The 22,280-nt window shown below is 39.8% G+C and overlaps 1 protein-coding gene across 3 annotated transcripts in view; it reads right to left on the bottom strand.

Annotated features, from left to right (window-relative positions):
* The window catches only part of LOC122782180 (glutamate receptor ionotropic, delta-1-like), a 200,437-nt gene that overhangs the window by 63,534 nt on the left and 114,623 nt on the right, over window positions 1-22,280 (bottom strand). For all 3 annotated transcript variants that reach the window (XM_044046425.1, XM_044046424.1, XM_044046426.1), the window contains 2 exons: window positions 14,919-15,203; window positions 3,700-3,905 (listed from right to left, as the gene is read on the bottom strand). In XM_044046425.1, the coding sequence (XP_043902360.1) occupies window positions 3,700-3,905; window positions 14,919-15,203 (491 nt within the window). The remainder of the gene's footprint in view (window positions 1-3,699; window positions 3,906-14,918; window positions 15,204-22,280) is intronic.

Raw genomic sequence — 22,280 nt, 5'->3', positions numbered from 1 at the left:
GTAGCTTGGTGTAACCGCCGCACAGGAGGCGGACCTCCCCCAACCTTGCTGCTCCATCTATCAAGTGGCCTGCAGAGCTGGCACGCTAACTGACACCACCCATTCTGTTTCCCCTCACATCAACATTTTAGGAGAACACGTCAAGCCGAGTGAGAGTGGATGCGGTCGAGTCTGAGAAGCATTTCCCTCATTCACATTACAAAGCTGATGCAGACTAAAATACTCCCTGGCATATGATGCTTATTTGAAAAAGCATGCATGTTCACTTAAATTCAACCATATTGTATACTTGTATGTATATTTGTCTGTATAGGCTTAGTATTGTAACCCATTCAGTATATTCCATTTGCTTTTTAAAGCATTTTAATCAGTGATGGTGAAATTATATCTTCAAAAGCAAAACCCCAGAGAGACAAAAATCTAATTTAGTTGTCTTTAAGATATATAGCTCGGAGCTGTACTGTTGGCAATTAATTGGAGAGTGACTTTGGCAACTCGTAAAATATGTCAAGTTTTTGTGCGTAAATGTGCATCGTTTTATGCAAGTGATTTAGCAAATGCTCACTAATATCACCCAAGGACATGGAAATGGGACAGTTGAAAGCTTAAAATTTCACTTTATGGCCCTCTAAAAGCCTTGCATGTCTCAAGTTCTCCCTATCATGAGGGGAACAGAGCATTTGGGTGTCAGGAACACGGTGGCACTAAAGCTGACAGAATACGTTGTGTCCTCTCATGGCCACAGTGGACAAGAGATGAGATGGCAACTATCTAACAAGAGCTCTGAATTTCTGCATGAAACGACTGACACAACCAATGACATATGCGTCTTGTTCTAAGTATGAGAAATGACTGTGGCCTGAGAGTAGATTGGAGAAGTGACAAGTGACTTGTGACAGAGTAGTCGAGCACCCTTGGAGTAAAAGAGAACAGAGACCTAGGATGACTTTGAGCGGTGTCCTTAAATAATACTGGGTGAATTCATAATTTCAAATTAAAAGTTATGAATATGGTTTAGCTATATTAGTTCTCTTAACAACTATCTTAAAAAGTGCATACTGGGACATTTTTTCCCCTCATGTCATCTGACCCTGCAGAGTAATAAGTAGGTGTGGACAATTGACGGGAAATTGGACATCAGGGAACACACAAGTGAAAGATGCCCTGACTTCCTACACAGGAATAACATACATCATCTGAAAGATATGCCGTTTATACTCATTTTGTATCTTTGCTCTCATTGTCATCAAATCTAGACATGAGCTTCTTTGTAATCATGTGCATCTCTTTGTCACTTTGCATTTCTTGTCATTTTTAATCACTTTACAGCTGATTTCTCTCTGTAGTGTTCTGTCATTTTATAATTTCATTTGTGGCTGCTTTGTATCTGTGATGTATCTGCTTGTAGTTTTGAATGACTTATTAGGTTTTCATACATTTGCATATCTTTGTGTCTTAGTTTCTTCTGTTGGTACTTGCTTAACATGTCTTTCTTAGTTGTTTTGCATTGATTTACAATACTCCCTGTAATCATTGTGTATATGTACAGCTTTTTTTAAAAGTGTTCTGCTCGTCTTTATTGTTGTTTGTACACGTACTTATTTGTTATTCATTTCCTTCTAGTTGTTGTGCATCTCTTTGTGCGGCTGGTTTTGTTTCATTTTAGTATGAAGAGTGTATTAGTGGTTATGTCTCTTTATTCTGTCTTTCGCTAAAAAATAATAATAAGTGTAGCTTACTGCAGAGGTGAACAAACAAAGATAGATTCAGAAAAGAGTAGGTAACAGAGTCCTGGACTAAACTACTACCACTTAAACAAATACTGTGAAACAACAAGTGCTGCTAATCCCAGTAATTAATCATATTTCTTGACACTTATATTACAACACGAGGAAAGATTTATCATCTGTGATGAATTTTTAATCCTGCATTCTTTGGACTGGTCATCACCATGGCAACTTTCCTTTTTTTTCCCTCTAATGCTAATTAGTTGTGGAGTATTTAACTCCCAAAGGTGTCACCATCATTCTCCATTCACATTTCCTCCCCCACTACCTCTGGTGTGGAGCTGGAACACCATGTGGCAACAGCGATCAATGCAGCTTTGGTGAATTAACAAATCTCTAGTTCTAATATATTAATATATTCGCAGGAGCATTTGGATAGTGCACTGGATGTGGATCTTAATTCGGGATGATGAAGAATATAATTGGTGACGTAAATTCAATCTCATGGGAATGTCAGTAATAGAAGTTGAAAACCTACTCACCCATTTCAAAATTATTAAAACTAAATCATTTTAAACCATTTTTTATCTTGCTGTAGATTCTCAAAGGTTTAAGAGGTCTAATTTCACCACAACTGAGAAAGAACTGCGTAATATGGTTGTGCATAAGCAAAAATTTGATATGAGACATGATACACATCTCTACATGATACATATCTCGATATGGCAGTGAGGATATAGAGCAGCACATTTAAATTCAATAAGCAAGGTGACAGACTGCAATTTTCCCCAACCCAAAATAGTCTATTTTAAGAAAACCTCTTAGACTAAAGATAACAATTGTATATGCATAAGTAATATGCAGTTTTCTTTGTCTAGTGAAAGGAGCAGCAGGGAAAAGGGCGAGAGTTAAATGGCCAAAACACCTACAGGAAAAAAGCCCCCTGGTGATGATGAGACTAGAGTCGAAATGTCTTTAAGATTCTGCAACAAAGCATTAGTCAGACCTACAAGTGTTTCAGACCCGTTCAGGATTAGTCCAGGGTTTTCTGAGGTGTGGTGTGTGGTGTTTTACTGCCATAGAAAGAAACAAGTCATGATCAAAATAATTCCCACCATCTTCTGCCACAGACAACCTGTCAAACGGCGACAAATTACTGCTGCCAAAGATGATGAGCGCACAAAGACAGTGTAAAAAATGCCAACTGTCAGATAAGTCGATTTTGTGAGACGAATGAGAGTGAGAGGAATCCACTCACTACAGTAACTCAGTCCGCTGGCTAGTGGCTTCACTTACAGGAAAAAAGACCTGCCAACAGCCGATGTTCAGCTAAAAAGAACTTTTGCTGTTAGCTGTCGCTGCAACAACAATATGTTTTACCAGTGTTATTTATATGTCATAGAACATGGTCTGTCATTTAAACATGAAGTATTACGGTAGCACTGACTTCATCAGAGAGCATCATGATTTTGCTCAACTTTGTTGTGGAAAAACAACAACAACAACATTTAGCAACATGAGCAACGAAAGATGCAAGTCCTCTGTGACTCCACACAGTCCAAGTTATCTTTCATGGAATCTTCCTGTGGGTCACATGCAATGCTACTGATCAGAAAAGTAAACAAAGTCCCCTCACGAGTGAAGAATGGATTGTTTTTTTTTCCCCATGTAAAAATTCTGTTTCATCTGCGCACTTCACATTTGGAGACAGGCAATTGCATCTTGTTTCATCATATTTAACAAGTCACTGAAGCAGCACAGACACAGATCAAGTGAAAAGTATTTAAACTTTTTTTAATTCATCTTTTCATCTTTTTTTTGTTTACTCATGTTTGATCTTCTGTTAGTTTAGCGTGTCACACAGCATATTCCTGTTCATGGGTCATCACGTTTGTGTTCTCGTCTTTTTGACCATCCCTCTGTCTGTGTGACTTATCCCTTAATGAGGCAATGACTCTGCAATCCAGCTTACCTGGTGGATGAACACCTGTGCACCACGAGGGCTCATGAGCAGCACGGCCCGACGTAGCGTGTCCCGATAGCGGTTGAGCTCCTCAGTGCGCATTGTGTTGAAAAGGTCTGTAAACACACGACTGACGTTGCGGTCCACCCTCTGCAAGGACACATCCAGTCCCAGCCGAGAAGATTGGTCCATAAATGTTTGCAAACCTCGAATATCTGAAAAAGAACAACCAGTGAGTGAGAATAGATGATGGGGTGATGGCGATGCAAATGTCAGACAGAGAAAGAGGAACAACATCACTTTAGACAGTGCACCATGTTAACAGGACTTCATTCTCTGAGCACTGAAACAGAATTTCAGGTAAACAACTTTTATTCTCAACGCCTGTCACCTGCACATGTTCTAAACGTTTTCAGCCTTCCTTCCAGGGGCTTCAAGTCAGAGTCTGTTCTCTGCTCCTGATCTAAAACATGATAATCTTTCTTGTTCTATGTTTCCTAGAGTTTATGGGATATGAAACAGAAGACAGGTGTTGCTGTCTCCCAGATCTCTCTCACTCTCTGTCTGTCTGTCTGTGTGTGTGTGAGTGAGTGTGAGTGTTCACAACAGGAAACCACTTGTAAAAGAACTGAGTACATGCACACATAAAAATGTGATTTGCTGCAGAGGGCTCACATTAAGCTCCCAGTTACAAGAGTCACAGCAGGAGCAACAGCTCGACATGCGTCACGTCATGACACATTGTTAAAGAGGCTATAGACCACACCTGTATATGTTGCTCTATTGCATCTGAAGAGTCACTATGCAGAGGTATAGACGAGGAAATTGACTCGGAAACATATAGTTTGTACAATAGATTTTTTCTTAGAGGTCCAAGCAGGAATTTGGATAATAGGAAAGCCTCTGACCTGACCTAGTCTGAAGCAGATGCATTGGTTCTCTGCCTTTGTTTCTTTGACAACAACTTGGGGGAAAGGAAAGGGAGTTGCAATAGGACTGAGAACCAAATTAATCAACTCATAAAGAATGAGATGCAATGTTCGATTTTTCCTGCCATTGCTGTATTGCAATTTATTTTTTGGGGGGAGGTAACATAACTACTAGCAGTTGCTACTGGATTCTCTCCAGAATAATATGTTCAAAGGGCAGAACAAAACATGAAATTAAATCATTCATCATTTTGAAGTATTGCCAAACTCGTACTGTAGGACTCATCGAACACACACAGTCTCTCTCTCTTTCTCCTTTCTTTTGCCTCTAAATTGAAATAGCAACCCCTGGTGATGTTACGTTAAATACAGTGGAAAAAAGCCCAACTACAGAGTAATCCATCCTTTTGTTAAAGTACAAACACAGTTTTAAATTAGTCACAGTTTGTTCCCTCCTGTCCCAGGACTGGACCATTGCAATTAATTCTGACTTTAGTGTTTTCTATACAATGTTCAGCTGCAGTAACATTTGGTGGTATTGGCTGGGGACGGAACATAACATTTGTTTTTAATATTTTTTTTTTGTTTTTCAGTGTTAGTCATCTCTTTTCAATATACAGAGAGAAGAAAAGGTTCATAAATATGCAGTGTCTCAATAAGGAAATTACTAACTCATAAACACAGCTGTGGTTGTATTCATGAAACTGGCACAGCACAATAATAGTTTGAGAAAACGACCAAAAAAGTAAAAATCATGTAACTGTTGGGATCTAGAAATAGCACATACACAAATACAGAAAAGTATTTGATCCCATAAAGAACCAAGGGAAACCACAATGTGATAACTATCCCTACAATGCAGATAAAAACATTGGACTTCAATGTTTAATTGTTCCAAATCCAAGGCAGACTTTTCCAAGGGCAAGCATGTCAGCTATCGACTGGAATGCAGAAAAGAGGATTAAAGCGGAACTGAAGGTCTGATTTCTGGACATGTTTACCCGTTCATAATTTCTGAACAAAAATCCACTTCTGAAAATGTTTGATATCAAAACGTAATCCTTTTTAACTTGATCAGTATGCTGCTCTCTTACTCTGACAACTCACCCATGACCATTTATTTTGTTTCCCTTACCTATGTTTTGAAAAATAACATGCACATCTGGCACCCAAACGCCTGAGACCTCACTGGAAATCACAAATACAAATCCTGTAAAAATCTGATCTGCTACAAGGTCAGTCTTTAGTTGTGGCGCTTTCATTCAAGAACACATTCAGATGAGACTGAGGAAGTTTGATGTGGCCATTGGTGGATAACTCCAATAGTTTAAGTTTCCATCATCATTTTTTACCATTGAGCATTTTGCTCGTGGCACAATTGGTGTCAAATGGAAGTGAAAGCATCTGGAGCCAAATAGTTGTTGTAGCAAACAGGTTCTTTCAAAGCATCAAACCATGGCTGACCTGTGGATTTCTAAAGGGGCAGTAAATGAAGGTCTAATATGCTTTGAATAAACTAAAGCTGTTGCATCCAAGGCACGATCAGGCTACCACAGCACCAGAGGATCAATACATCAAGGTTGGTTTCCTGAGAAAAAATTTGACTTAAAAGAAAAACCCTAGACTCAAAACAGCAAATGTAATGTGGAAAGAAAACAAAAAAATAGCAATAGTGTCTGAAAGAGGAGAGGAAATAAGGCCGAAACCTTGAAGTGGGCTAAAACTAAAATTTGAGATTTATGTCAGGAACAGAAGAGTGTAAGGAGACAAATAAGAGAGAACGATACTGCAGTCTCATCACACCTACAATTGAGAGGGAATATTCACGTTTTATTCTAGCTGTACACATTTTGACTGGATGATTTTTGCTTTCATACCTTGTATTTTGTTGTAGGTGCCAGCCAGGTCTCCCTCCTGGCATTTAGGATATATGTCAGGCAAATCCTTTATCAATATACAAAGGGATATAATAGAAACCCTTCATACTGAATAACAATCCACCAAAACCCAGCATGAACAACATCACACAGTGAAACCATGCACACACATAGAGATTACAAATCCCACAGTCTCAAAGTCTACACAACCAAGAGGCTGTGGCAGATTAAAATGATAAAGGGATTTAACCACCTCATTGTAAGTTTATACCACAGAACATGTGTGTTCTGTCTGTTTCTCTTTCACTTCGGCTCTCCTGACTATTCTCATAAACTGAGCAAAATAGAGACGGAAGTGAGTTGAATTGTGTCGCAAGCTGCATGGAAACCAATCTGTGAGTGATTTGAGAAAAAGGGGTGTTCACGAAAGTGCTCTCTGAGGTGAAATCCCAGTTGTTACAACCTGCACCAAATTGACTACACCCAGACCAAAAATACCACACTGTTCTTCAAAGAAATAGCACCCACTGGTTTGCAACTTTGGCGAGAGGGATTCATTCTGGAGCCGGATAATGATCTCAAGCACACCTCAAAGCTTTGAAAGAGCCACTTGAAGATCAAAGATGACCAAAGAGTCCCGACTGTCAATAAACCATGAGGCGGACAAATGCTAATATATTCCGAAATGCAAATGCAAATTTCTTTTTTTTTCCAATGTATCGCCCAGTTTTTTAAGCTGATAATATCATTTGGACTTTCAAAAAGGTTAATAATATTACATTCAAAATAATCACAAAATAAAAGTATCTTTACTTGTGGTCACAGGCTTTGGGAAACCACTGCATCCGGCTGAGGGGAAGTTGTTTTACATCCTTTTAAGCTCTATCTTACTTGAGTTGTCCCTCTCAGATTGGGGCAATGCACAAATGAGCATATCATGATAAAAGGGCTCCGAAGTTCTTCTTCAACTTTCCAGCCATAACGCAATTTAAGTCAGTTAAGTAATCACTGCTATTTTATGCAACAATAGCCTCAGTTGCGCATATGAAATACAGAAGAAAATTCGATAGGCTATAAATGATTTCCTTTCAATCCAATCTTATTTTACTGACTGCACATCTATACTCTGTAAATAAAGTTTTAAAGCTCTAAAAGGACAATCCAATACAAGAATCTTATATCTCAGAGAATGGTTATAGGATTAACACTTTTATTTTCATACAGCTGTAAATGTCAATCACCGTCACTGCTAAGAGCAGCAGCCAAACATGAGTTAAAAGTAAGGCTGGAGCCACACTGAATGCATGAGCAGCACATCGTAGTCCCAGAAGTAAAGGCAAAAGCACAAATACACACTTCATACCGAGGAGTCCTGGTATATGGTTAAGTACACAGGCATATATAAAGGTGAGGGCAGCTTTCAAAAGCACAACATTCACCTGGTGATTTACCTGCGTGCTGTAAAGACAGAACACAAAGACAAGTTGTGGAAAAACTCCACAACCATGGAAGCGCGTCAGCACTGACTGAAGGATGTAAAGCTTCCATTAGTGGTGACAATTCTAAATAAAACAGCGAAGGTCAGCTACATTCAGTCAGTTATGTACCCCAAGTGCTTTTAACGTATATCTGCCCTATATGATGCACGACTGGAAAACAAAGGAAAGCAAAATATATCTTCTACAAAGTATAAACGAGAGACCACCGATAGGGAGTGATGTTCTTGATGGAGGTGCTAAATGCCTCAAAATACATGGGCGAGGAAATGAAAAGGGTCTCTGGTAAATAAAACTAAACTTACCTTCACACAGATTTATATTAACAAGTCTAGCTGCACTTCACATCCATGCCCATCCACGCAATTATTATCTATATAGTAAAGACTATTATTAGAATAAGGGCCTGCAGTACATCACTTTTTGCTCTTGTTACTCTTAGTGTATAAAAACTCCTATAAAGCACTTCAACAATATGGTTCCAATATATGCAATATGGTCTCAATATGCAGAGCAGGCTGGAGCTGATGTTACTAGACTGAATTATTATTTCGGTCTGAGTCTGATGAATGGTCTCAAAGATACAGCACGATGAGTGCATTTTTGGCTCAGGAGAGCAGAATAAAATTAATTACCCGACTCAGGTTTGCTTGGCATGCTTTTTGTAAGATACAATACCGAATGATTACAGAGCTCCATGCCTTGACTTTTGCTTTTGCCCTAAATTTAGCACAAGTTTCATTTGCAGCTATATGGGGGTGCATCTGGAGTGGTGGGTGTCATCAGAAACTGTGGTCAAGACACATGTCAACTATGTGTTTTAAAGCCCACATAGACCGGAAGCTCCAATTAACGCTGCATTTGTGTGTGTATATCTGCGTCATTACCTCGTTTATGAAACCCTAAAGTTTCAGAACAACAGTTCAGCCACTGCTGAGAAAATAGTGTTGTATTGTTTTCCTGGGCTCTGCGAAGCGGATCGGCACTTCCTTAATTTGATGTCGTCATCAGAAATCCTCACCACTCCTCTCACCACCGTAGCGCCTCCTGGTGCGGGCACTAGTCCGGGCACATCCGGTTGCGTACATTCAACCGCAGAAGAAGAAGAACTACGCTCGTTGTAGCTGCTGAGATGCAGAGCATCCACCGTGCCAGAGGGGGAGCTGTGTATCTGAGAGCTGGCCTATCTATTACGTCACTTCCAGGTACCTGGCCAATCACAGGACAGTGGGAAAGCTCTCGTTGGCTGGCCAATCACAACACAGTCCACATTCTGGGGGCGCGGCTGACGAGAGTGTCAGTGAGGAGATATTTTGATCGGCTCGTTTGCAGCGATTAGGAGGTTTTTAACCATGAAAACAAGTTAATATATGTAAGCAGACCTCCATAACTAACATATATGTGTGATACAAGCATTCTATGTCGCCTTTAACTAAAATGTAGCCGTGAAAGGTTCTATTTAACCCCAAATTACTGTAGGGTGCAACGTTTCAATATCAATAGATGTTTGTTACATTCAAGCCATTGCCAAATGAGTTCATGATGCTGATTGACACTTGTCACACAATTGAGGCGATCAGCTGCACCCGACTCTCTCTGCGTCTCTCAGAATTGCAGCGTTTTGTTTTCATATTTTTGTCTGAAGCACAAAATGCCACGAAGCACCCACAAAAACTCCCTCATAATCGACCTGCAGCTCCTACACATATAGTACATCATGCAGAGACACTGTCAGTTTTGGTTATTACTCAGACATCCTCATGGAGTGCTTGAAGTTCGGAGAAAAAAACAAAACAAAACAAGGTGCTGGGGGATCTATTGGATGCCATTATGATAGCAGAATGGTTCTTATGTGGCTCTTTTCACCACTCTACCTTTACTGTAAGTCATTCTGCATCCTGCACCATATTTACATTCACATTCTCCTATGCTTATAGAGAGTATAAGTATTATAGAACTTTTGGCCTATGAATGTAACATCCGCTGATATTAAATAACTAACACAATAGGAGGCATATGAAAGCACGCCGTTACAAAGACGCATCTTCACTGTACATAAAAGGCTTTTTCATTTTCTCAGATCTGTCACAACAAGTCAGTCCTCTCATTATACAAACTTTACGGATGGATTTACAACTCTGCAAGAGCTCTCCTTTGTGTCTGTGTGCATTCAGACCTGAATGTCTGTGCAATAAATGCTTTTTCGACCTCAGAATCCAGCTCCTGTTTTTGTTAATCTATCTAACACTTAGCCTAATTCTCTCTAAAGACCAGGGAGGCCAGAGACAGCTGCAGCTTCTCCTTAGTCATTACTAAGTGCAGGTTGACTCAGACGTGTAAGGAAGCTCCTTATATTAAAATAAAATTGACTCTTCGAAAAGACCTCCTAATTCCTATAAGGCCTCTCATGCCTTCTTTGTTATGATAAAATGACAAGGCAAGTATTTATGTGTTCGAATAGTCCCCCGTTGCTTGTCCTCCCCTACAGAATCAATATCTTTTACATACACAGTCTTGTAAATACAGTGTAAGCATTTCTCTCATGGCATTTAAAAAGGAGTAACATATTATCCCATCTTAAAGACTGTGTTAAGCCTTGTTATATCTAATTGAACCAAACCCTGGAGCACTTGTGCCCCTGGTGCAGACCCTGGTCTGATTTTGAACGAGGTAACGAGTAAACTCTTGCAACTAAATGGTTGATTACTGGTGTGGATACACAACCACAGGAGCATTGCATTTACAGCTACAGTGGGTTCTCATTCACGTCCCCCAGTTACAGTATGTGATGGGATAATTGAGAGGAAAGATGGTAATACACAGAATGACAATGATTGGCTTAATCTTACCTGCTGAGGAGAAAGACTTAGGACATCCAAAAATCTGAGAATGGATGCTGTTCACGGCATGCTGCCTGACTCAGTTCCATCTATCAGAGGTTTTCCTTCTAGTTCTACCAGCTCCTCATTGGGGTTGCGGATGAAAACACAGAGGTTATGGCCACTCTGCCTATGGGGCCCTACTCTGGTACCTCCCAGACATCATCATCATCAGAGTTAGTACAAACATCTAACCTGCAGATGCTCCAGCTTCCTTCAAGGTCTCCTTACTGAAGAAATTGTGAGGGATTTTGCTTTTTACCCACTTCGGTGCACATGTTTACATTTTCTAGAGTTTGAGGTTTGTCTATGCAAGTGTGAACCAAACCAAGTGAAAAATTAAACATTGCATCCAGGTCCAACGAAGCAGACTGTCAGCCCTAAGAGTGTACGTTCTTTTGAGATTCATGCAAACACAGTCACAATGACAATGCTAACATATACTGCTGAAGGTGTGATGCTCGTTATATTAACCAGTTACCATAACGCCTTATTTGAGTATGTTAGTGGGCTGACATTTGCGACAGTATAAAGGCCAAGTAGAGCTGACATGGTTATTAGGGAATGTCATTATGATGTGAAGCTCAAGATACAAGAGGAAAAGACATGAATCACTAAAGCCATTAGGGTTCATCTTCAGAGAAGTTTGAAAAGTTTTTGATTGTCTGTCTGCCTATAGGCTCTCACACATGAAAAGTAGATAGACTTTGTCCAAAGAGCCACTTGATCTGTCCCTAAAGAGGTCTTAAATGTATGTAAATCTTGTGACAAATGCTTTAAATTGGCATTACCGCCTGTAAATGTCCCCTGATGATGTAGTGCCAATTAAAACCTAAAAGAACAGCGACCAATAGGGAAAGTCCAAAACTTGGCATGCTGACCAGTGGAGCAAATTCATCATTCAGTCATGAACATTATTTTTAGTATATATCCAGCCAAAACTCTCTTGTAAGGTTAAAATGAAGACGACACTAAGACAAGCAAAACGTGCCGACAAATGAAAAAAACAAACCAAAACAATAAAGGGAAAGCTAAATCTTCAAAGGTGTATTAGCAGCATGCTATGATAGGATTATTATACAATTCAGTTCCTTTTCTGTTTGCCCATAGGCACAAAAGGCAAAAGCACATAAGGACGTTTTCCAATCGCAACACAACAGAATGTCATCCTGCTTCCCATCGGGTTTCTGTAGCGTAAGAATAATGTTATTTTTTACTTAGCAAAGAAATGATGGAGCGTGCTCTCTCACAACAGAGAAACACAATATGTGCTGCAAACGTGCGATGATAAATGGAACCAGAAGAGGTGAAGCTTTAGAAGGTGTTTACGTAATGTGCTCTTTGTGCATGTGATACACTGGTGGAGACTAGAATGAATTGGTTTCTGTGATACACTTCATTACTCAGAGCCACACTTTGCCCCTGGAGTCAGAGAAGCCAGATGTTTACGCTGTAATGAAACATAAACTCCGCCCTGCACTCTACAAAGCTGAGCATGGCGCTGCTTTCTTTATTCAAAAACCAAGGATTAAAAAAAATAAATTGTCTGCATACTTGTAAAATAGACAATGATGTTTTGGACATAGCGCATAGTGCAGTGCCACGCCTGGGGTACCATAGAATATTTTCCAACATCTGCTTTATAGACTAATGCGACGTCAACAAATTGATGACACAGCAGCCCAGCGAAACACAGCCTTCTGATATCTTATCCAGTAATCCCTCACACAACATTCCTCCCACTTTCCATGTACAATAACGAAAGCCTTGGTGTAGCAATAATGGAGCTAATGAAGTTGTACTTCTAAGGACCAATGTCTTGTACATTTCCAGAGTTTATGTTTACAGCCTTTCAAAGCTTTAAGAGTTAATGTTGCAATACAAAAAAAACCCCAAAACAATTGTGTTTTTACATGCCAGTTACTATAACCTGTGGGCACAGTGTGTCAACCATTGATTTGGCACCTGAGCAAGAGCAACAGCGGAATATGGCAAGTGGAATATCAGGAGAAGGGAGCAGACTGACTATGTGTTGCCACCACACCATGTGGAGTTGCATATGGGATTGTTCAGGACTGCAATCAACATGGCCAGACGTGACAGTAAAACAAGAGCATAAAAAGAACAATACCTGTGGTGGTGTGTTGCTGGCACACATGAGGAAATTATGAAGGAAATATGCTTTGTCCGGGCAGCAGCTACACAGACAAAGCTGTCAACCAGCTTATCTTTGTTTTTTTTTTGTTGTTTTTTTTGATGTACAACATCCAAAACCTGATTGTTTTTTATCAGCCAAGACTTGACAATCAGCTGTGAATGAAAAGCTCCATTAACGCTTACATTGTCTTTCATTTTCACCTCAGTGCAGGTCTCATAAAACAAAATACCTACTCCACTATGCTGTTTCTGGTTAACTGTAATTTCGGAAATTAAGAAGACAACTGCAGAAGGGATAATCTGCTTCACGTTTACAGCAGCACACACATGCTCAGTGTAGCTCATTTACGTGATGTTTTTAGGTATTACTGTGGGTGCAGATTACCACTGATACATAACTTGTATACATGCTTGTCTGGATACAGATCTTTTTCATATAAATTTGTGAAATTTGTTAAATTTGCTGACTGATCCACATGCGAAGGAGCAAGGCCTTTACGATGGTTTTCGGTGTAAAGACCTGTTATTCTTCAATGTCATCATCAACCGTCTAGACCAATTTAAAAGCACCAGTACCCAATTTCGAGAACCTGTAAACACTTAATCATAGATCATTTATTAATTAATCATTACCCCTGACACACACACACGCAGTCTGAGGAAGAGTGAGTCAACTCCTGCAGCTGTTTCTCCCTGCTCACACATGTTAAGTATAAATTCAAAATTCACTCAGTGCCAACATAGATTTACAGACTGTGCGCTTCTCTCCAGGCTGTGGTGTGGGTCACAGTTGTACAGCTTCTAGTCAGGTACCTTGGGTATTTTGACGGTTCTGTGATGAGCATCCTAATTAGCTGCTACATTCTTTAATTAAATGGGTACAGAGTTAAACATTGTAACACACGCACACAATGTCAGTGGTGCCAACTTTATAGCACCTAATTTAGCAGACTTTAAATATATATATATATGCGTATATATATATACATATATATATATATATATATATATATATATATATATATATATATATATATATATATATATATATATATATATATATATATATATAGATGATGTCAGGACAATAGATGGCACTGAAATAACCTTGCTTCACCAGGATTTAAGTCTATCCTAGTAAGACAGATATTACAGATTGATAGCCAGTGCCACAGACAAATCCAAGGACAGATCTGGGTAAATGTGGAACATGTCACACACATACACAGATCACACGGACTAGCTATGGAGCCCAAACTGTAGGGGATGGGCTTGTATGGGGGCTGTGGCTGATTCCCTTGAGGGCTTGCTTTACTCGACACTACATCAGCTGTAACTTCCACTGTACTGAAAAAATAAAACAGATTTACACTCCCTTCTAAATTGCACTCTTCCAAGTAGTAAAAAGATTAGCCAGCAGTGGCAAAGTATCATCTGAGGAATGCCAATGCAGCAATACATACTCTCTTCATCTCCCCCCGCCCATGTGCTACCTTGCCAGTCACTCTTCAATTCCACATTCCCTCCTTTGCCAAATATGGGTCAAGAAAGGTCTACACCATGGTAAGGATCATCAAAACAAAATGGAGAACATCCCAGAATAAACAGATAAAGCCCTGTTGGGATACTCTCTCATCATGGTGATATGATGAACGTAGGAAAGAGATCCTGTATATCCTTACAGTTGATTCTTCGCTGTTCTCTTTTGCTGTATTCTTTTCAGCTGTGATTCCTGAGTGTTCATTGTACAGCTTTAGCTCAGGGGCAGCCTGATCCACCCCCTCGTCACGAGAGATGGTTCTGATGCATTTACATTTAAATGGAAGTGCAGAGATTATTTTACATACATACGGCATGTTTATAAGACTCATTTCGCCATCAAATACTCACCATAGTCGCTCTCGTAAAAAATGATGAACTTCTGCCAGTGCAGCTCAGAAACCAGAGTGAGCAAGACGTCGTTTATCCGCACAGGCGGACGAGCAGCCAGTGTGTAGCTCTCTCCGTCTGGGCTGGGGTTGAGCTGGCAGGCAGTTCTGGGTGAACCATCTCCATTTCGCTGGATGAAGAGATGTGGGATGTGCATTGCATCTGTCAGCGACTGCAGGGCACTTGCAGCTGCACAGCCTGTGGATGTGACCAGAGCGAGGATCCCCTGGTTCATCAGCTCACATGCTGGAGAGAAGAAAGAAGGTGGATGAAGTGAGAAAAGACCAAGCAAGAAATAAGAATAAGGAAAAAATGGGAACATGAACAGAGATGAATAGAAGGGATGACATAAAATCTGGTTGGATATGCCTTGAAAGTCAATCCAAGGTATAATACATTCCAACAAGATTTTTATTTCATTTTTATATCAGTTCACTTTTTCAACGCTTAAAGATTTGGAGCTGGACTTAAGAAGTCAAGATGGTGCTTTGTGTATTTTATTTAGGATTAAATCTGAGCCTCAGCAGTTGAGAGGAGATCACAGAAAGGAGGGCGTTGGTACTGAAGCAGTATTATGATGTGCAGATGTGTAGAGATTCAGTGGATTCAGTCCTCTAATCCACGTCTCCAGACAAAAAGAGACAGCTGATTAAAGTGAAAATGCTTGCTAAAGGTGAAAGTCACTTGAAAACCACAAATGAATCAAAGAGCTGAAGGAGTCATTGTGATACTTTGAAGGGAAAAATAATAAAACATACTGTAGACCAGAGGTGGCGAATGACTGGGAGGAAACTGTCATAAATAAAAACCATAATATCAAGCTAGACGCAGAAGGTTAGAAGCAAACTTATGCTTCCCATGAGTCTAAACCAAACACTCTCCTGCACACCCTTCACCCTCCTGTCTTACACTTGGTGAATATCTGTCAACGACAACAGATTGGCTGGAGACACATGTTTGTGTGTCTTTGTCGAGTTTTAACATCTCTACATACTCATTAGTGCTGTTTAGATTATTTAGACAGTTGATCACTCACTTAAAAAGACAATATGTTTAGTGCATATAAGGTGCATTCACCTTTCAGTGTCTGCACTGGACTTAAATCAATTGTATTTGCAACAAAGGTTCATAACCTTTACGTTTCACACAATTCTGCATAAAGTTAAGGCATTTTGGAAATATAGGCAGTTGAAATCGATCGCTGTGCTAGTATTACAAATCATAATCGTTTACATTTGACATGACATATCTCCATCCTGTCTCAACTTGACAGAGTAATAGTCAATTAGCAAAATTATAATAACAAAAAATGTAAATGTAAATCCCAGAGCAAACTCTTTCAATTAAGAATTGTATAACTATAGCTCTATCTCTGTTATGGGCTGAATAATGATGTACTAAAGGATTACACTCTACAGCCTAATGTAGCGTATGACATGCAGGCTATGACAATTTTTTACTTTAAAATTCAAGTCACTACCAGGGCTCTTACAATTCCAACATTAACAACGAAGAATGTTGGTATCAGGTAAATATACCATGACATTAAATCCATGGTTTGAATTAGAGGGGAGCGAAGCCTCCTTTGTAACATCGTCCATTTTTGTGTCACAGATTACAGACTTTGATATTCTGTACAATGATGTTCCTGAAATAAATAACCGTATTCACTCATTACGTACTCTTTTCCGAACATATGTCAAAGGTCTCCACTTTTGACATAACCTATTGCTGTTCCTGATGTTGCCACCCATGTGTGGTGGCGCTGCACTCAAATCACCTACATGTTAATCTAACGTTCCCTCTTCAACTTCTATTTTAGTTGGGCAGCATTGTTTGTTGTGTACAGGCCGTGCTGACGGACACGCAGGTGCCTGCTTGCTTGTTGTGGTTGTAAGACAGTAGAGAAATGACAGGAGAGTGATGTGAGTGAAAGAAAGACACTTGTTTTGTTTTTTTTTTGACGTTCCCTGCCACACACTTCCATGTGTGCGAGTGTGTGACGTGAAAATAGGTGTAATTCAAACACTGATTAAATCCAACCTGGATCCAGAGGAGATAAAGAGGGGGAGGTGTTGCAGGAAGAAGGGTCGTAGAGATAGATGGCATTATGTCTGAAAGGACGGGAGAGAAAGGGGAGGACGGTGATCAGGGAGCAGAACTGTTCTGCTAATGGAGCTATACTGGAAAATCCTTGTGTGCACACACGTGTGTGTGTGTGTGTGTGTGTGTGTGTGTAGAGGAGGAGGACCATTAATGTGACGAATGACGATTTCATCTGCTGACTTCGAGCACAGGACTACATTAAGGCACTGTAAATCATGAGTAGAGGGACAACTAAATACACAGCGAGGAGAAAGTGGAATGACAGACAGTTGTTGCTGGTGGATTACTACAAGAAAGGATTCAGATCAAGAAGTGAAGAGGAAAATATTGCAAGAGAAGTAAAGGGGATTATTATTTGTAACTTTTTGCCCGAGTGGCTGGGAGAATAAAAAACAAATAATGCTTTCCTGAGAAGGAAGTCAGTTATTGTGCATGCTATAAGTTTTTGTCTTTGTGAGGACTTCTTCTCTCAGCTTCTCCCTTTAGGGGTCGTCTAAGTAAATCATCGGCCTCTATCCTGCCCTATCCCTTGTGTCCTTTTCTGATATACCAACTGTCCACATGTCCTCCATAACAAAATCCATGAACCGTCCCTGTGGTCTTTTCTCCTGCCCAGTAGCTCCATCTTCAGCATCCTTTGTCCGACATATTCACTATCCCTCCTCTGCACTTGACCAAACCATCTCAACCTTGCCTCTCTTACTTTATTTCCAAATCATTCAACTTGGACTGTCCCTGAAATATGCTCATTTCCAATCCTGTCCATCCATTTCTCTCCCAACAAAAAACCTCAGCATCTTCAACAGCATCTTTAACTGTCCTTCCATCTCCCGTCTTTTAGACAGTGCCACAGCTGTCTACAAGCCGTACATCATAGCCACTGTTACTACTATACTATGTACTATATTATTTGTATTAATTTATGCCTGGTTGACCACCTCCACGATGATTATTTGTTTATTTTTGTAATTTTGTGTATTTGGGCGTAATCATGCTGATTCTGTTGTATTTCTTTATATTCAAGTGTCCACAATTGTGTTGTCTATTTACTTTATTACAAATAATTTGGTTTAGAAATAATCCTTGACTTGATATTCATTTGTATTGTTGACTGATTATTATTTGCTCCTCCTTGTTTCCCCAGGAGCTGAGGCTGCTTTTGGGTGGTGGTGTCTCCATCTTGTGTGCCGTGTTCTCCTGAGCACCCCTTGATTTCATTCTGCCGTGTGTGTGTGTGTCTGTTTGTGAGAGTGGGACTGTGTGTGCACGTATAAATCAGGGTGACTCTTGGGATCGCCTCCCTCCGTAGCCCTTCTGACCACCAGTAAGCCTCAGCCCTACATTTTCCTTCTCTATATTTTAGCTATTATATGTTGTTTGAATTTAACATGTGCAACATGGAATAAATATTATTGTTAGATAGAGCCACATCTCTTGCTCCTTGGCACAATGAACGTGTGTGCCCTTATTTGGGTATTTTGATCTTTTTCATTTCCAGATGAAAGACTTTCCCTGGGTTGCATATCTCCAGGGTAGAGTTGTCCTAATTTTACTATTGAACTAAATTTGCAGATTATCCTTTAAAGACCTATCAACCCTCCACCCTCACATGCAAAGAAACAAAGCTCTCTCTTGATCTGTATGTGTGTGTGTGTGCGTAATTAACCTCTTGCAGAGGCCAGCGTGTACAGTAGGCCACTTGGCAAAACTATTCTGTCATGCAGCATGAAACGCTAATGCTCTACGCAGCAGGAGGCTGTTTGACTGACAGTAATACAAACTGAGCCCACTGAAACACTGATGCAATGTCTGAATATATCTATTGACAACAATAAACCATGTACACAGCTACACACTGAAAATAGAGAGTCTACTGGCTGCCTGCTCACACATTTTCTCATACACAAAGCACTCTCTATTGTTGATGGGTGTTTTTAGGATATTATGGATGCCTGTACTGCTACTGGTATCCATAAAAAGTGTCATACCAAGCTATAAGGGAGTGTTCTTCCTACCTCATCACTAGTATCACTAGCAGCACCATTTGTCCAGATGCACAGTAAAATTTAAGTACTGTCAAACCAGTTCTCAATACACAAACTGCCTGGGTTTAGTTATGAAAATGCATCTGTTTATTTTTTTTCCAAATTACTGCATAACCACATCTATCATTTGTTCCACATGTGGTGTTTCAAAAAAGTCCACGAGTGACTGTGTAACTCCTACTTCCTCAGCCACTTTTTGGAGACTGAGACCAAAGTGTGACTGTAGCCATTTTGGCTTCCTAATGGATACCCAGGGCCCATTACGCGGCAGACAGCCCACTGACAGAAGGGAGGACGGCTCCACAGTCATTGGCAAGAATGATAATGGTGGAATAATGACTCTTAAATGTGCCCCCTCAAGTTGACAAGGGCCATCACTCATTTCCTGCGAGTTATCTGACGTCCAAAGTCAGCATGTAATAGCAGTCTATATGTACACTTAAAGGAATAGCATCTTCTGCCAGGATAATTCATGTATTCATATGAAGCAGTCATTGACGTAGGGGGTGCATCATTGGATGGAGACGATTTAAAAGCATTTGAACAGGGAGATGCAAACAATGGACGCTTTCTTTGGGAAGATTGGTCCACTAACATTTTCTCCTCAGTAATGTTATGGTTGATGGATGGACGGACGCTGAATTAACTTATAAACACGTCTAATCAACACTGCAATTAAAACCCTACAGTACAGCCACTATTACATGAGGATCACACATATTTGCTCATCTGTCACCAAATCAGCAGAGGGGCTGGGAGAGTTTAAGCAGCACCGTTAGAAAAGACATCTGCCTCACAGATTGTGTCTCACTTACAAAAAGGACACAGCATTTTTGTGCACCAGTCCTGGTCTCATTAGACCAGCTCTATTATGTGTGTATGGTGTATAGGGGAAATTATCATTTAGAGGTCAGGCAGGGACACAATTTGTTTTCCCATGAAAACAGGATGTCATCAATGTCTTGCCCTCATTTTACCGATGTAATATGAAGAGATGAGTCGAACCACCACTGCTGGAGTGAACGCTGCATAAATTGGGGCTGTCTCAGAGATTTCACAGTCTGAATAAGACGGTCTCATTTAGTTTGTTCTGACTCAGAGAACAATCCCAGGATTGAAGAGAGATTCAACACTAGAATAACCTCCACCATGTTGTCAACGCCACTCTCTCTCACTGTGACACTGACGCAACTCTCATCTAATTGAGACAGTTTGTACCAGTTGATACAGGAAGACATTTCTGGTGCATTTTCAAAGACGGATACAAAAAAAAATAACCCACTTTGATTATTTTATTCTCGTTATTTACAGGATTAGTTGATATTCAAACTAATAGTAGATTATGAGATGAGAATGATTCACCACTTTAAAAATGTAAATTAGCAAAGGAAGACAAAAGTAATCACTGATTAACATCAACATTATACCCTTATCTCTCCCATAAAAAAAAGTGGATATTGGATATACTGTTGAATTTGGACTATTTTATCCAATTTTAGAAAATTAAAGCAACACAATGTGCAAGCAATGAACAATATGTTATAGAAGCCAGGTGAAAAATGTAAGCTACATAACCTAAAGCAGTATTGTTATTTTGTATTTGGTTGGTTTTCGTTCTAATATCTTGAAAAATAATGTCCATATTTCATATCATATTTGTATACAATTCTATGACATAGTCTACTGTTCCTGGTCTGAAGACATGGTTGTTTGCACTACAGAAGTCCTGCTTCAGATGTTGCAGTATCCTTTGCATGTTAACAAATGCATCTGTTACCAGGATTTTAGGGGGACCGCAAGAGCAAATCCTACATTGTGTTACTTTAAGATTTACCAAATAATTTACATTTAAACTGTCAGTGTATGAATGCTGGATCATTTTCATCCTTTTTCAGTACATAATTGATTATATCAAGTGCTGAGATAAAGAAACCCAGCTAGTAAATTAGTCATCAGTGGTGTTGAAGTATTTAGCATGGGTAAAAAGTGTTATATAGTGCAATTTTTGTTATATTTGAATCAACAGAATATTCATAAGAGCTTCAAATGAGCCACATCACACGCAGCTAAGAGGAGACTGGATGTTATGTCATTTTCTCATTATTATGAATGGGCCCTAACACTCTGCTGTTGGCAGCCTCCTACACCATAATAGCTCTTCACCACACAGCAGAGCTAAATGAGAGAAACCAATAATACTGTATATGGTGGCTGCACCGCAGCTTAGTTCAATGTTTAAGTGCACAGCAGCAACACTGCATCTCCAGTAAAAATGAAGGGCTTCTCCATCACTCTCTTATTCACCCACTCAATCTGTCTTGGTCTCATCTTTTGGAAAGATAAACATCCATGGCCCTTTCCCCACACCTGCTTTCCTACCGCCAGACTCCGATAAGGGTAAATATCTCGGTCAATACTATTGATGCTAAGACCGCCCATGTCATCTGAACTGTGATGGACTATTTTACTGCTGTAAATTATACCTTCCAGACAACTGACAGGTATAAATACTACAACTGTTTCTATACGGCGAGTGGGTAAAATAACAACGGGATCTATACAGTGCAGCAGATCACTGGCCCTGGAGCAAATACTAGTGTTCAATATCTGCAATATTTCCCCCAATCTTGCCGATTCCATGTTGATGCTTTTTGCAAATGGAAGTTCAGACGTCACCTGCAACCCAGCCAGGTGGCCACTTTCTAAAATCGACATCATGTGCTATTGAAGAAGGCCTGAAACTAGCAATTGAGACATTAACTCCTCGGAAAGAAATGGTAACTGACAATAAATCAATTAGACTCATTTTCCAAGTGACTTCCGCATTGAAATTAGTTATTTTTGCAACAAGCCAACTCACAGTAACTATTCAATATATTCTTACTTCCTGATTGACTTTGCTGATTAAACCATAAGACTACAGAGACATTCTACAGTCTCTATTATGAGCCATATTGGGATTTCTCTTATGGAGCCTGCACAATTTGGCAAAAAATCGACTACGTATTATCTAGTCACAACCAAACCATTCACATTTCTATGTGAAAGCTTGTTTAACAATATTCGCATTCCTCATTTTATCTTATAGGCATTTGTCTGCATGTTTTGTTAGGTCACAGTAACTTTGTTCTTTGACCAGTTCAGTCTTGATGGATGTTTGTGCCAAAGTGAA

This window comes from Solea senegalensis, linkage group LG15, assembly GCF_019176455.1.
Source record: "Solea senegalensis isolate Sse05_10M linkage group LG15, IFAPA_SoseM_1, whole genome shotgun sequence".
NCBI lineage: Eukaryota > Metazoa > Chordata > Actinopteri > Pleuronectiformes > Soleidae > Solea > Solea senegalensis.
Note: the sequence above shows the minus strand (reverse complement) of the source record. Positions and strands in the feature narration are given on the sequence as shown.